Source organism: Phascolarctos cinereus, unplaced genomic scaffold (assembly GCF_003287225.1).
Source record: "Phascolarctos cinereus isolate Bilbo 61053 unplaced genomic scaffold, phaCin_HiC Scaffold_9;HRSCAF=440, whole genome shotgun sequence".
NCBI classification, from domain to species: Eukaryota; Metazoa; Chordata; class Mammalia; order Diprotodontia; family Phascolarctidae; genus Phascolarctos; species Phascolarctos cinereus.
In genome coordinates, this window is record NW_027556402.1 from 219,652,912 (window position 1) to 219,668,512 (window position 15,601).

Sequence of the window (15,601 nt, forward strand, 5' to 3'; positions counted from 1 at the left end):
GATTTTATTGAAACTAAATCCTGAGAAAGGAATTTAGTATGAAGAATGATCTTACATTGATCAGCATGATGTGATATTTGTGCATCTAGACATGGAAGTAAAAAGACCCTGTCATCCACTGTTGTGTGTTCTTGTTGTATCCTACTACAAATCTAGGATTGGTAGTGAGCTAGGAAGAGCTAACGTTATGGCTTAAATGACTTTGTAGCCCTGGAAATAAAATTGATCATTTTTATGCATGCCTCCTTGGATTTACAGGGCTATAAATATTCTCCATGCAATTATTGCATACATAGTCAGATCACGTTACTGAATTATGCACAAACATAAGCAGATGTATTGCTATTTATATAGTAAATGAAATGGAGCAACTTAACATAATTACATTAGACCATAGTGCCAATAGACTGTGTAATAAAGCTTATAACTCTAGGGGCAAATGTTTAAAAGGAACTTGGAGTAGTGCTCTTTCGTTGTAGGAACATGAAAAAATAGTTGTCTACAGGCCAGGGTTGTTTAGAATTTTTGTGCTGAAGTCTGAGTGCATAGAAATGACTGCTTAGACTATGTATGGACTACGTATGCTTGGTGTGCCAGTAAAGGTGATGGTAATAATAATAATAACAGATGATGATGAAGATGTTATACAAATGTCTTACATGTGTACGAGGTTTTATGCTTCTCAAAGTGCTTTCATGTGCTCTATTTACTATAATTCTTTCTCCACACTCCACTTTAAACACTGATATTTTTCATTTCAAAGGAGTAGGGAGGCAAATCATGTGACTATCCAGGCCACTGTTCCTAGAGATGTAATAAAGCTGGCAAATCTAGCCTTACGGTCCCTGGGAAATGACTCTGAAGGCTTGATGAGAGCAAGACACACCTGTTTCCATTTCTCTCATTCTCATTTTCAGCAAATAGGATCATTCATGTTATTTCCTGACCAAGTCTTCAGAGGATCTCTTGCTGTGGGTTTGTGTGGGTGGGGGGCAGAATTAGTCTATTATCCACTATTGTCCCGGACAAGTAATTAGGGGACCAATTATTCCTATTTTGCATAGGAAGGATCTGAGACTTATGGAGTGACTCAATTAATGACTGGCAGATCCAGGATTACAAACCTGTGCTCCTGTTTTTTAGTGTGTGACCCACCATGCTGCCTCCACCCAATTGTAAGGCCAGAAAGCTATAACAATACTCTTTCCCCCACTGTTTATTAAAAGAAACATAGATGAATCAGTCTTTATAGCTGTAGTTTGCACCAGATAACTTCTCCAGTGTCATTCTGGGTCAAACTCTGCAAGGAGCTACTTGCTTGATATGAGCCATAGTTTGGCCAGGTGAATTAGAAGAAGGGCCAATTTAATTCCTTTGTGTGTGGGATGACATGCTCCAAGTTATTATTGATGAACCTGCCTTAACCATGTGTTGTTTTCTTTTCCCCTTCTTTCCAGTTTATCCTTTGCTTCAGTTTTTATCAGTGGGAACCCATGACCTATGGCTCTTACCGCTACCCCAACTGGTCGATGGTGCTTGGATGGTTGATGCTGGCCTGTTCAGTTATTTGGATCCCAATTATGTTTGTGATAAAAATGCATCTAGCTCCAGGCAAATTTATTGAGGTAATTCTATGGATTTCTATTCCCCTGCTAACCCCTCCCAAGGGAAAGCCAGGGAAATCTATGCATGAAAAGAAAAACAGATTCAGTAAACTTATTCAAGAGGTAGACCCGATGATTAAGTGATTATAATTGCCACAGTTTTCTATTAAATCCATTTTTATTATGTATTATTCTACTAATGGAGGTTTTCAGCCAATCCAAATGCAGAGCTATTATTATGCTATTCCTCAACCTGGTGACAGCTCTGTTGAATAAATGATCATAGCTTCAGCTCCTTTCCCTGGAGTTTCCTTCTTCTCTTCCCTCACCTGCATTTTAAATCCCAGTATTTAGTTTTTAACTACACATGAAATTCCTTTTTCTCACTAGTTTTTCCCCTCCACCCCAGTTTTTTCTTTCTGAACTCTATCATCATTTCTATGTTAGAAATACATTCAGTATAATTAATCTGTCACAGTTTTCTCTCCTTGCTGCCTGCTGTTCAACTGTGGTTAACATTGATGGGATTGGCACTATCCCTGTAGGAAAGAGATAAGGGTCTCCAGGCAACAATTGACTTTGCGAACAGGTGGCATAGGATGTATCCCATGTAGTGGCTCTTAAACAGTTTTGGGGGTCACCTGTCTACCTTTAGATTCAGTGATACTTTATATCTCTGAGCCTTGATTTCCTCATAAAAGGAAAGGACTAGCCTGGAGAGGACCTGTGCAACTCAAAAGTTGTAAAATGGTGTGATTCTATAGTATATGTTCACTTTTATCAATGCGATAACACCTCTTCAGAATGAATGAGAAAATTTGTACTGCTTTATATAAGCTACTAGTAAAGCGAAATCTGGATTTTATTGCTGTTAGAATCAAATTTATTCACGCTGTACTAGTAAGAGAAAAATCTGGCTACTAGGATGACCACTGGTCCATGGAGCACAAGGAAAAATATGGGTCACTAGAGGGCAGTAATACTGACACTGAGTAACTTGTGTCCTTGGGGTCCTTGCCCTTTCAGTCAACTAGAACTAGAAAGAAAGGAGCCCCTTTGGATCTGGAATACAAGAAGTAGAATGAGTTCATGTCAACCATGGGGCGATATTAGAAAATGCACAAAAACCAGGGGGATGGAAGTTGAAATTCATTAATTTGAAATGATCTGCTTAGAATGTGATAGTTATCCCTGGCAGATATAGGAGGCAGACTTGTTCTCATTAAGTCAGTAATCCAGTTTTCATCACTGGGAATCTTTCCTATATTTCATGTCCTGTTTTTAGATCACTGTTATATAATGAGACCTAGTGACTGCAATTATGTCCCAATGAATCACCTTAGCCCACTGCTCTGAAATCCTGCTCAACTGGAACAAACACAGTGTTAGTCATGGGTATTTCCATCTTAGCCTGCAATGTCCTAACCTGATGAGTCAGCTATATACATTTATTATGGTTGATTTGGGATATAAAGGTTGCAAACTGATAATTAAAGTGGAGATTAAAGTAACTGATAGAGGAGCCAGATTCATTTTAATAGGTAATAAACATATAATTACTCCATCCACAAAGCCAGAGATTTGTTTTCTTTCTTTTTTTAAATACAAAATTCTCCAATCAAATTAAGTTTTCAATGAAGACTTCAGTGAGAGAATTAGATAATTCCCATTATTTTTAGCTTGCCTTCAGGAACCTGCTTCTGTGAACCGAAGAGAGAAGTAACCACTTTTTTGAATAAGATAATGAACATCTTTGCTCACTCTTCATAATATATCTTTTGGGTTTGGATTAGGGTTTTTATTTGGCCATTTATGTCCTTTTGGGAAATATGGTAAAGAAAATTTAGTTATTTAGATGCCACCACTACCCACTGTTGAGATTGCAGAGCTGAAGTAATTGAGCATGTGTCCTCTGAAGAACATGTTTAGCAGTTGGGGAGAAAATCTTACAAATTTTCTTCATTTGGAGGAAAAAAAATATCTAATTAAAATCTGGGCTCTGTATCCTTTATTAATCTTGCAAATTTGTGTGCAAAACAAACCCTAAGCAGCAGTGCATGATAATTTTACTTGCAGGGTGATGTAAACAATTTTAAATGAGCCAAAGTAAATCCCCCTTTCCTGGCCCAGCTAATTACTGGGCCCGATCTTGCCGAACAACTTCTTGCCATAGGAGATTTAGGGAGGGTCACAAGGTAGGTGGGTCTAATAGTAAACCTTTTCTGAATTCTTAGTTTAAGTGTAAGGAGGAAAGACTTTGGTTCCTGTGACCTGTGACAGACATCCTTTGGTTCTCTTTCAGAGGCTCAAGTTGGTCTGTTCTCCACAGCCAGACTGGGGCCCATTTTTGGCTCGGCACCGTGGAGAGCGTTACAAGAACATGATCGACCCGTTGGGAACATCGTCCCTGGGATTGAAACTGCCAGTGAAGGATTTCGAACTGGGGACCCAATGCTAGTCTTATGGCAGCAACAGCCCAGCCTTGATTTATGATTTTTTTTTCTTGTTTCCCTCCCATGTCCTTACTTTCTTCCCCACTTACCACATCTCCCTTCACTTCTGTGCATGAGAGCGGTTGCTTAGAAAAGTAGGACTTTTTGTCGCATGCTGTAGTGAAGAACTAGACAGACCACTTGAAGCAGTGTTGGCTTTCAGTTAGTGGCTTCCTACGTGTTGGATTTTCCCCTTGTGCTGTTGTTCACCTTTAGGGAGTGGATTGGAAAAAGTTGTTTCCACCAGTCATTTGGGCCACAAGGAGGAATGGTTTGATGAGTGCAGCATGTTTCCTTTTGGTGGCCAAGGTAGAGTTGAAGCAGAGTGCTAAGGTGTTGTGACCTCAGCCATGAGGCCACCAGTGATTTGGAAGATATTAGCATGGAGAGTTGAATGAGCAATTTCAGTGAGTTTTTTCCAGAGAACTAAAGTTCAGGAGAAAATTTATTTTTGGAAGGCATTAAAATGGCAATGATCAGAAAGTATTTTTGGTATAAAGCCAGGTGGGTACATGTGGACATCACTGAATTGGTTGATTTCATGAGTTTCCATGAATAATTTGAATTTTGTCTCTCTCATTTGGAACAAAGGTGTCATAGTTTGAAGCCCCTAGTTTTTTCATTCTCAGCATAGAACTCTGAAAAATCATTTCTGTTCCTTCCATTTAAGTCTTTCTTTATGAAGCCACATCTGTGGGGTTTTGGGTCATTTTTTTTTTTGTCTTTCTGCGATCTCTTCTCAAGAAGCCATCATATAATTTGTGCCAGATTTTATATTCTCACAGTAGTTCTATGTTCTAGTTTTAACATGACATTTAGCTGTGTGGTTCAATGTAGTGCTCTCTTATTTCTTCTCTTTAAATGCTTTTCTATAAGCTGTGGAAATATTGTTCTCTTTCGACTTCTGGGAAAACAAGACTTACCCCAACTCTGTCTATATATTTTATATATATAGGACATAAACTCTTAAAGACAGACTGATAACTTCTCAATTTTTACTCTCAACTTTTTTCACTCACAGTAACTGCCAACTGTGGTCATTAAAATATAGAGAAATGGAGAGTTTAGTAGAAGGCAGTCATGCTGTCCCTGGACTGGTAGAACATTTCTAGGTCACTGCGTTTACAGGATTTTCTGATAAATACAGCTTAGGTAAGTAGTGATCAAGCCAAGTAAGACTCTAGCTTTTAAGAATACATTTAGCCAATCCAATTTTAGGAATTCCCCATTTATAGCACTTATTGTAATTGCATTATAATGAGAGAGAAAAATATGTCTACCAAGATGAGCAAAACTGTAACCTTTATTATCTCCTTATATCCTATACATAAGTAGATGAGCTTTTTAAAGAATGATCTGTGTTCATGTAGTGTGTACCAGTAGTGCTGTTTTACATCCATATAAATATCTTACAAAATAATGTAGATATGGTGACTTTAGACTAGAGTAGTCTGAGTTTCTTTTCTTTTCTTTTTTTGGCCCACTGTAATAGCATCAAATCTAAAATTGATTCCTTTCGAGGGACCGTTTCAATCATTTTCCTATTTGTCTCTATGTCTTCACATTACAGGGTCTCAGGTAAATATTCAGTTAAAAACATGTCTATTGATGTGATACTTTCATCCATTTGAAAAACAACAAAACCCCAAACCAGACCTTAACGTCACATTTTCCGAGAGAAACCTATTTCTTTTGCATAAAATACTGACTCATTTTGCTGAGCTTTCTCTTTTCTAGGGCAAATAGTGTTGCCATTTGCTGACGTGGGTGTGGAACTTTAAAGTTTGCCTAAGCAGTATGTGAAAAATGGAATGAAAGTGGGTTGGGAGATTTGGTTCCATCCCCACACCCCCATAGTCTGCAAGGTCCCCTTCACCCCTACTTTATGGTAGAGTTTGTTGTCATTCACAGAGGCAGAATAATGCTCTTTGTACAGAGACTTTACCAAAATCAGCACTCACAACTTAGCCTTACAGTGCTATGCTGTTGATTCACCTATGCCAGTGGGTTTCATAGGGGCATGGTGTACTCACTTCCTGGAAAAAGCCATATTGATAAGAAGCTACCATTGGTTTGGCAGAGCAATTTGATCAAGAGAATGGGCCCTACCAAATGGCTTTAGTGGTTATTGTGGTAGGGGAGGGCAGCTGGGGGAATCTGTTTGGTGTTAGAGTGAATTACCTTTCCAAAGCAGAGAAGACTTTCTATTTTGATGGTTGGAGAAAAGACCACAAATCAATTACCACTATATGTATGTGATGATGATTCTTCCCGCCCCCCCGACCCACTTCTGTCTTTCGGTCTCTGTCTTTTCTCTTTCTATTCTCTATCTCTGCCTCTATATTTTCTCTGTTTTTGTGTCTCTGGGTGTCTCTCTGTCTCTATCGTTCTCTTGCTCTCACTTTTCTCTTCCTCTTTCTGGCTAAAAATTGAGTTTGATTTCAGAAGCCATTGTGAATTTCTTCCAATTATTTTTTGGTGATTAAAAGAAAAAAATTCTTTCCAATGTAGCCAGGTTATCCAAACAATAAGTTAACCTAATTGCTGGTTAAACTTTTTTTTTAACTGGATAGTTTTAATAACTGTGCAGTTAGAAGTGGCTGCTTTTGTGTTAATTAGAATTTATCTATTCAAGAAGATAAAACATAGGCATCTACTCTTTGGCCATCTGTTGTTTTCTTGCTATTTTGAAATTTTAGATGAAAATTGTTTGAAGTGGCTAGTACCAGGTGAGAAATTCCTAACTTTTCTTAGGGGCTGCAAATCTGAAGCATTTTAATTTTAAAATTTCATTTCTTTCATTGTGATAGCCATTCCCAATTTTCAATCTTTTATGTTTAGAGATATTAGAGAAGACAGATCTCTTTCCAGTCATTGAAACCCAGTGTATCTTAAGTACTTGGTCAGTACTATTTCAGCTAATATGTACACAGTTCTGACAAATATTTCTGCGACATTAAAAAGCTTGCACCCAGCTCAAGAAAAATAAATGAATTTTTAAAAGTTACCAATATCACCATAAACTACATGTGGGGCCTCTACTACCTGACAGTTTTCCATTTGATTAAAGAACATTGGAATTGTTAGGGAAATTTATTATTGTGCAGAAGAGCTTGGTAATTTTCCATTGATGAAATTATTTTGGTGACACCAACAAATGCCAGAAACTCATTCCAAAGCAAAAAGCCATATGTGAAAAACCAGTGACCCTGTAAGGTCCTCCAAGGAGAATAATTGTATATTTATGAACTATTGGTGTTGTGGCTTTCTATGCAGATTTTAGCCTTGCAAGTTAGTAGCTTTCAATCTGTTCAAAATTGTGTTTGTCACGTGCTTCTGTGCTCAAAAGAGGTCAAATTCTGGGACCAGTTCAAATGTCCTACTTTGTGTTTTGTGCATGAAAACTACACTCAATGCAAAATCCTGGATGACCTCAACTGTTTTGGGGTCTTCCAAGTATTTCTAATATGCAAGAAATATAACCAACTTGTGTTTCAGCAAGAAGCAACAGCACTTTATGCTTCAAAAAGAAGGGTTGAACATAATGACTCTTACTTGGACCAGACTTGGACTGTCTTTACATCAGTGTTTTGTTTGGTTGAGCTAACCTTTAATTAGGTTCTACTTCACTGATCATCTAGAGGTGCCTCAGTGTTCAGTGTCTCCTTCTACCTACCTACCCATTTGCTTGATTTTTCCATGTTGAAGGTCCGGATTTCCTTTGTGCTCATCTCATTGCTCACTGATCATCTTCCCCTTCCTAGAGACTTGTATAATCCTATTGCTTTGGAGACCATGGAGAGCAAGATCATCCTGATGCGTATTTGTTGATGGGGATTTGGCCTTGTGTTGTTCCTCTTTTCAGGGCTTATGTTTTGGCAGCATAATGCTAGAAACACGGATTCAGGGCACTTTTCACTGTAGGCTGTCCAGCAATGTCAATTTGGATGAGCCATGTGAGGGGGGGATTTCTCCACTTGCCCAACTATAGTTTGTGGGGGGAGTTTCCAGCTTGGAAGAAACAGATTGGGAAATTGGGCCTCAATTCCCAATTTTCTGCAAAGAGAATATCCGGTACTCATGAAATATGGAACTTTTGTCCTCCTGAGATTTGGCTGTCCAGGCCCACAGAAGGATCATGTGTTTCTGCTATCTCATGGTCCCTGCCTCTGCCATCTCGAAGCAGCCTGCAACCAAAGAAAGAGTGCATTTTTGATCTGGGGTTTAACTTGTCACTGGAGAGCAAGCAGAATCTTATGACTTCAATAGTTTGGTTTTCCTGCCATGTTTTCAATACATCTTCAGGTTACCATTTGCCTTATAGGTGTATTTCATCATTAGGATAAGAATTAGTGTTGAACTAGAATCTGTTGTCTGTCATGCATAATGTCTTGTGTCCTTATTGTCTTTTTTGGCACTTTATTCCAGACCTATAACTGAATAGGTTAATTGGTAATTACATACTTGTGTAATGTCATGAATACAGGCGCTCCATAGGGAAACTATTGCCTGTGAAAAATAAAGATATGCTCCCTAATCAGGTCATTATATTTTTTCATTAGCTATACATGAAGAAAATATATGTTACAAATGATACATCATATATATCTTATATAGTGCATATTATATATTGTTCATTTAAGAAGTCATTATTCTTGAGGCCCTACCTCAAATTTTGTATTTATGTGTACAAATGCAATTTATTGTATTATATATTTGCCTATTATATAATGCTGTTATAAATTAGAATTTATCCTATAATGTATGAGTTCTAAAAACACTAAATAAATGTCAGTGGTTAAAACATGATGGTTACTGTGTTGTGTCTGCTGGAAACCCATTACCCAACTTCATTCTTACTTAACTAATAGCCTTTGGGTATCTGCAGGATTGATCCATTTTACTGTTGGAAACCTAGAGCAGCCAGGGAAAACTACCCTCCTGGGAAAATGAAATATCAAGCTACTGTAGAAACAAATATCAATTAAATGGTTGTATTCTTAATCATCAGAATGCTTTGTTGCTTGCTAAATTATTAATTATCCCCCTCAAAGGGCTGTGTGTGTGTATGTGTGTGTGTAGGTGTGTGTGGTATAAGGGTATATGTGTGTGTATGTGAATGTTGGAGAGAAGTAGTAAAATCTTTTGTTGTAAATTAACTATTACTTTATTAGTCTTTAAGACGGTTTAGGTAGGAGAACTGGAATTAAGACTTTCCTGTCTGGAGAACCAAAGCTTGGTCCTTTTCATCTTGGATAAAACTACCATAATGAATTGACTTTGGGTCAAGACTCCAGCATTGTAATGGCAAGAGTGACCTGGACTACCCAAAGTAGGAAAACAACTCTCCCCCATTCCCTACCAGCCTGGCTAAAATGCAGCTGTTGAAACCTGAAGAATTAACGTCATTACACTGACTAAGCCTGAGAATGACATCTAGTGACTAAGCCTACATATACCAGCAAGGTAGATATATAAATAACATTGGAAGAGAAAACTGGTTCAGCAAACTCCAAGCTAAGCATAGTGCTTTATCCTCTTAGAAAGTATCCTCCAGGGGCAGCTAGGTGGAGCAGTGGATAGAGCACTGGCCCTAAAGTCAGGAGGACCGGAGTTCAAAAACAGCCTCAGACCAAACACTTGACACTTACTAGCTGTGTGACCCTGGGCAAGTCACTTAATTCCAATTGCCTAAAAAACAAAACAAAACAAAACAAAAAGAAAGTGTTCTCACATGAGTAGAGAAAGTTATCTTGGGGATGGGAGGAAGAGGATGTTGGTTGAGAAACAAATGATGTCCAACAATTCTTAGGTCTTCAGCTTGGTCTGCATGCCCCCAACATATTTCTCAGTCTTATTTTTTGTTATCTTTTTAAATAAGGATAAGAGATGGGAAATAGGGACTGGACCTGTGATATCATTGATATAGAGAACTCCCAAATGAGGAAACTCAGTTGTCTGGAGTATGGAGCGGTTAAGTGTCTTGCCCAGTGTCACATAGCCATTACATATCAGAGGCAGGACTTGAACCTCCTTGACTCCAAGCCTAGCTCTTCATCCATTGTATTAAGTGGCCTCTCTGTTTAATTAGTCTTCAAGATCCTTTTTTTTTAAAAAAAAGAAATGATGACCAAGACATAATATGGACATGGGAGAAGTAAGGGGAAGCTATCTGGTCTTATGTCCAAAAGAAAATTATTTTGGTGCTAGAGCAGGAAGGGATCTTAGAGATCATCTAGGTCAGCTTGATTTTGCAAATGAGGGAGCTGAGGCCTTAAGAGGTAAAGTCACATATCAATGACTATATAGGCAGTAGATAGCAGAGGGCAGAACTTTTGGACCCAAATCCACCTCCCTTTCCCTTGTGATAGTCAGTGTTGATTGCTTTGTTTTTGTTATTAGCCCCATCTACTTTGTTGTTGCAGTCATTGTGTATATTGTTTTCCTGGTTCTGCTTATTTCACTACGCATCATTTCATATGTTTTCTCACACTTTTTATACTCATTATTCTCTATAAAGTAATAATATTCTATTAATATTCCTTCCTTCCTTCCTTCCTTCCTTCCTTCCTTCCTTCCTTCCTTCCTTCCTTCCTTCCTTCCTTCCTCACTTCCCTCTCCTCTCCTCTCCTTTCCTCTTCTCTCCTTCTCTCTCCATTTTTGACTCAGGCTAATTTACCCCCTTTTTAGGTCCCACACTCCCAGGAATTTACCATATTGATGCCAGATTTAGTGTGCCACCTTTAGCACCACTACATCTCAGAATTCCTGAGCTTTAAGCATGACACCAGCCTTAGCTACCCCAATAACTGGGAATACAGGCATGCTCTCTGGTACTGAGTTTTAAGGGAGAAAGGAGAGGGGGACAATTTTCGAGCCAAGGTTGCTGCTTGAGTAAGGCAGGACTGAGTGGAGGAAACTCAACAGGTGATTTGGACAGCATAAAGGCCATATAATTGGGTCAGCATTCTTGCCTAGTTAAGAAAAAAGAGAGAGTCCCAGAACTTGAATGAGAAAAAGAAGGTTGGAAAATATAACTTATTCAAAGTGAGAATTAATAGAGACAGCACTGGACAGAGAATCAGGAAACTTGGTACTTGTCTTGAATCTGCCACATAACCCAAGCCCCTTCATTTCTCTGGGCCTGTTTCCTCACTTACAGGATGAAAAGGTCCAAATAGATGTGCTATAGGTCCCTTAGATCTCTGAACTTCTATGATTTTTCTGAGAGCTGGTGGTGTGGATAGGGAGATGTCACCACCTGAGGTGCTATAGGATCATTGCTTGCCTAAGAATATTGACCATCTTTCCTTAACACTCAACAAAATTGGTAAAGTTCACATGCTTATTCTCATCTTGAGGTTCTTTCAATTCTAAGCTTCTTTGACTAATTACAATGGCTCTGTCTGAAGGATTAAAAATCATTTGGTAAAAACATGGATATAATGAACATTGGAGTTATCAGAGCTGGTCATACCAAATGGGCCACTGAATTTCGTTTGTTCAAACACATGCTATTTGTCATTATTCCACAGATGCATATCAGCAAATCAAAAAGACTCTCTCAGACTAGGATTAGAGAACTCAGTTAGCAATTTGTCTGACAGTCAGAATGGGGGAAATCTTTTCTTTTTATAATTTTTGGCTTGTGAAGAGTGAGACTATTAATGATCCACTACTATTGGAAACTTGAGCACCAAGATTTTCTCCATTTTCCCACTGTCTGTGGAATGAACAAGGTGATACAATGATGTGTTTCTAGAAATCAGAGTGAGAGATGCTGAATTTTTTATTTGGAAGGGACTTAGAGATCATTCAATGCAATGCTTTTTTGCATATGACAGAGTTAAACCTAGAGAGTTTAAAGGTCATACCCAACATCCCACAGCTAGTAGTGGCAGAATCAGAACTAATAAACAGTGAAGTCTGTCCACTGTGCCTAGACCGCTTTTCTTCTTACCTCACCCTTTTGGAATCCCTAAACTCTCTTCAAATTTCAGCTTAAGTGCTACCTACACAGCTAGATTTTCCTAATTCTCGCAGTTTTTAATGCCCTTTCCCAGTTACTTATATTCACTTTTTGTATGTATTTTGTATTTATTTATTTATATACATGTTGCTTTCTCCCTGTAGAATGTAAACTCATTGAGGGCAAAGACTATTTTGCTTTTGCCTTATATTTGTCTGATACCTAGCACAATGCCTGGCCTATCACTGTGATACAGTGGATAAAGCACTGGATCCAGAGTTAGGAATCGATCAATAAGCATTTATTAAACACCTACTATATGCCAGGCATTGTTCAAAATTCTGGGGATACAAAAAGGCAAAAGACAGTCCCTGCCCTCAAGGAGATTATTAGAGGGAGACAATGTGCAAATATATGCAAAGCAAGCTATATACAGGATAAATAGGAAATAATTGAGACCTGAGATTGTAGTCTGCCTTAGACATTTTTTACCTGTGTGATCCTGGGCAAGTCACTTAACTTCACTAGCCTTCAATCTCCTCATCTGTATAATAAGAAGATTGAACTCAATGACCTTTGAGGGTCTTTACAGCTCTAAATCTAGGACCCTATGAAATATTTATTAAATTGAATTGAACTGAACTCAGATCTCTTAACAAATCTACTTCTTTTTCTATTACATCATGTTATGGATTTGGTGGGAGATAGATAGTTTAAAAAGAAATAGAGCAAGGGATTGTATAGTAGATAGCACCACCATCTGCATTCTCCATGCCCACATTTGAGCTCCAGCTGGAAGAAGTCACTTAACTTTGTTATCTAAACTTAACTGAGTGTCTATCACTGCACAGAAAGCCTTTTAATCATCTTTGTGTCCCAGTTGTATTCCCTATTAACAATGTTCCAAATCATCTCTTCTCAAAAAAGACATCAATTACTCCCTTTTAACCCTCTTAGATGATCTCACTTCCTACCTTACTGAGAAAATAAGCTTCATTAAATATGGGCTCCCTCATCTCCTCTCCTCCATCCATTAAAAACTCTCTACTTAACTATCTTTCTTTGCTTTAGTCACAGAGTATGAAGCAGCCCTTCTACTTGACAAATCCAATACCTTCTTGATCTTATTCTCTTTTACCTCCTTCCAGACTTCCTCACATTGATACTTCTCTGATATCTATGTTCCTCCATCCCTCTGTGAAATTTTCTGGCCCATCCAAAATGGCACTGATGATACTATTGATGGTCCAGAAGGAAGCAGCATGCCAAAAGATGGTTCAGCAGCTATTAATGAGTAGCCACAGTTGTCCCAAGTATCATTTCCTGGGTTGGCCAGTTGGAGAATAGGTAGTAGAGATGAGGAGACAAGGAAGAACAGAATAGACTCGGGTTTGTGAAACCTTGGAACTCCCATGTCAGGAGATAATAGGATTTAGTGTTGGAAGAGACCTTAGAAATTGTATAGCTTAAACCCCTCATTTTATAGGTAAGGGAGCTAAGGTCAAGAAAATGATGTGACTTAGCCAATATCATTGAATGCTGGGATTCAAACTCAATTCTGATTTTAAAAATCTGTCACTTTCCACTACATCATGCTGCTTACACTGAGAGTGCATGTAGTTGCAAATAGCAAAGAGCATGGCATTTGATAAACTGGTATGCAGCTGTTTGGACACACAAATGAAAGAACACTGCCTCTTATCATGGAAATTTTCATGAGTTTTTGCTGTGGAGATCACCTGACTCTTAAAAACACCCACCATCAAAAAATCTCCCCAGGAATCAGTCTTTCTAAAAATAATGAAATACCAGGTATCTAGGAAAGATGTGTAACCTATTAACTCTTCTTAGTATTAAAGATGCTATGCTACATTGCTATGACAAAGTATGTCTTATTTTGTTTTCAGTGGAACAACCTAAAAGCCTAGTCTCACAGAATTATTCATTACAGAGACTTTAAGATGTATAGGCCCTGCTGTCTCACCCAATTCTTGGCCCTGAATAGAGAAGTCTCAGAGGGGACAAGACAGCCATCTTAAAGTATTTGGAGAGCTGATATGAACAGGATAGATGAGACTTGTTCTGTTTGGTACCAGAGAACTGGAGCTGTTTCCAGCCAGAACTCGGAGCAGTGGATAGGAGCTGAAAAGAGGTCTATTTAGTGTTGACAACAGGAAAGACTTCCTAAAAATAAGAGGTGGCACAGGGTGGAATAAACCACCTTAAGAAGTGGTTGTTTCCCCTTTTTGTAGGTTTTAAGCAGAAAGCTGCATGACCAGTTATAGTGTATGTTATCGTGGAATTTCCTTTTGCTTCTGAGTAGGCCTGACTGGTCTCTGAGGGAGGTCCCTTCCAACTCTCAAATTCTGGGATTCTGTACCCTAGTCATGGCAGGTTTCAAGGTACCTAGGGGGGCAGCTAAATGGCGCAGTGGATAGAGCACCAGCCCTGAAGTCAGGAGGACCTGAGTTCAAATCCAGCCTCAGACCAAACACTCGTCACTTACACTCGTCACTTACTAGCTGTGTGACCCTGGGCAAGTCACTTAACCCCAATTGCCTAAAAAACAAAACAAAACAAAACAAGGTACATTGGGGTTTTGAAGTTTTCTAATAGATTGTTGCAATGACTAAAACCATTGGCACCCATCCTTGCCAAGTTTTATTTGAAAACTACTGAGAGAGGAAACATCTCACAATATTATAGAGTTTCTGGTGTTCTACTCCAGAAGACTTAACTGGACCTGGGGAATTCTTCTTTCTCGTTTCTGCAAGGTGTTATTTTAGTGTTAGACTTACAAATACAAACCTCCAGACAGAAAGAAAAAGTCCTGGCTCTGTAATGAAAACAGTAAGGTCTGCTCTCCCCCAGGGCCAGAGTTGAATCCCCTTAGAGATGGAAGGAGAATTGGTTGAAATGAGATTAAGCCCAACTCTTGACATCAGTTTACTTCTTCATTTTCCAACTTCAGTTTTGGAATGCACTGGGCCCTGTGATTTGTGTGTTCACTTTCCTTCCCTTTAGTAAGGCTGTCAGCATCCAGAACTAACCTGTTTGCTCACTCTCCTTTCTGCCTGCCAAGGGACCCAAATGTAGAGCACAAAGTGGGACAAAGACCCAGAAGGAAGAATGACAAGAAAAATAGGGCAAGGGCCAAAAAACGCAATGTAGTCAGAACTTCGTTTTAAATTTCTCCAATCTGGCAGCCTGGAACAAAATTATTTCTCAGAATACAAATGAAATAAAGGAAGGTGAGTTTGGAATGGGAAGAAAGAAAGTCAATAGTTGATCCCTTGTAATGAAGGGGACTCTGGATAGTGATCTTTGTAGGAGGAATGTTAAAGGATGGAAATAAGGGATAACTTACGGGAAAACACTCTTTCCACCTTCTAAGGCCCAAGGAGAGGGCCATGATAAAAAGAGCTAAACCAGGAGCTTTAAATCATGTGAGACTTAGTGTAGTATAAATCATATTTTCTGTAGTTTCAGTTTTCATGACTCTGCATGCAGTCAAATAACATATGAAGATGACAGTG

The 15,601-nt window shown here is 38.7% G+C and overlaps 1 protein-coding gene across 1 annotated transcript in view; it reads left to right on the forward strand.

The window, feature by feature from the left end:
- The window catches only part of SLC6A5 (solute carrier family 6 member 5), a 68,482-nt gene extending 59,656 nt beyond the window's left edge, over positions 1-8,826 (forward strand). The window contains exons 14-15 of the mRNA XM_078148283.1: positions 1,458-1,625; positions 3,907-8,826. Coding sequence (XP_078004409.1) covers positions 1,458-1,625; positions 3,907-4,062 — 324 coding nt within the window. The 3' untranslated portion in view covers positions 4,063-8,826. The remainder of the gene's footprint in view (positions 1-1,457; positions 1,626-3,906) is intronic.
- The last annotated feature ends 6,775 nt before the right edge of the window (positions 8,827-15,601 follow it).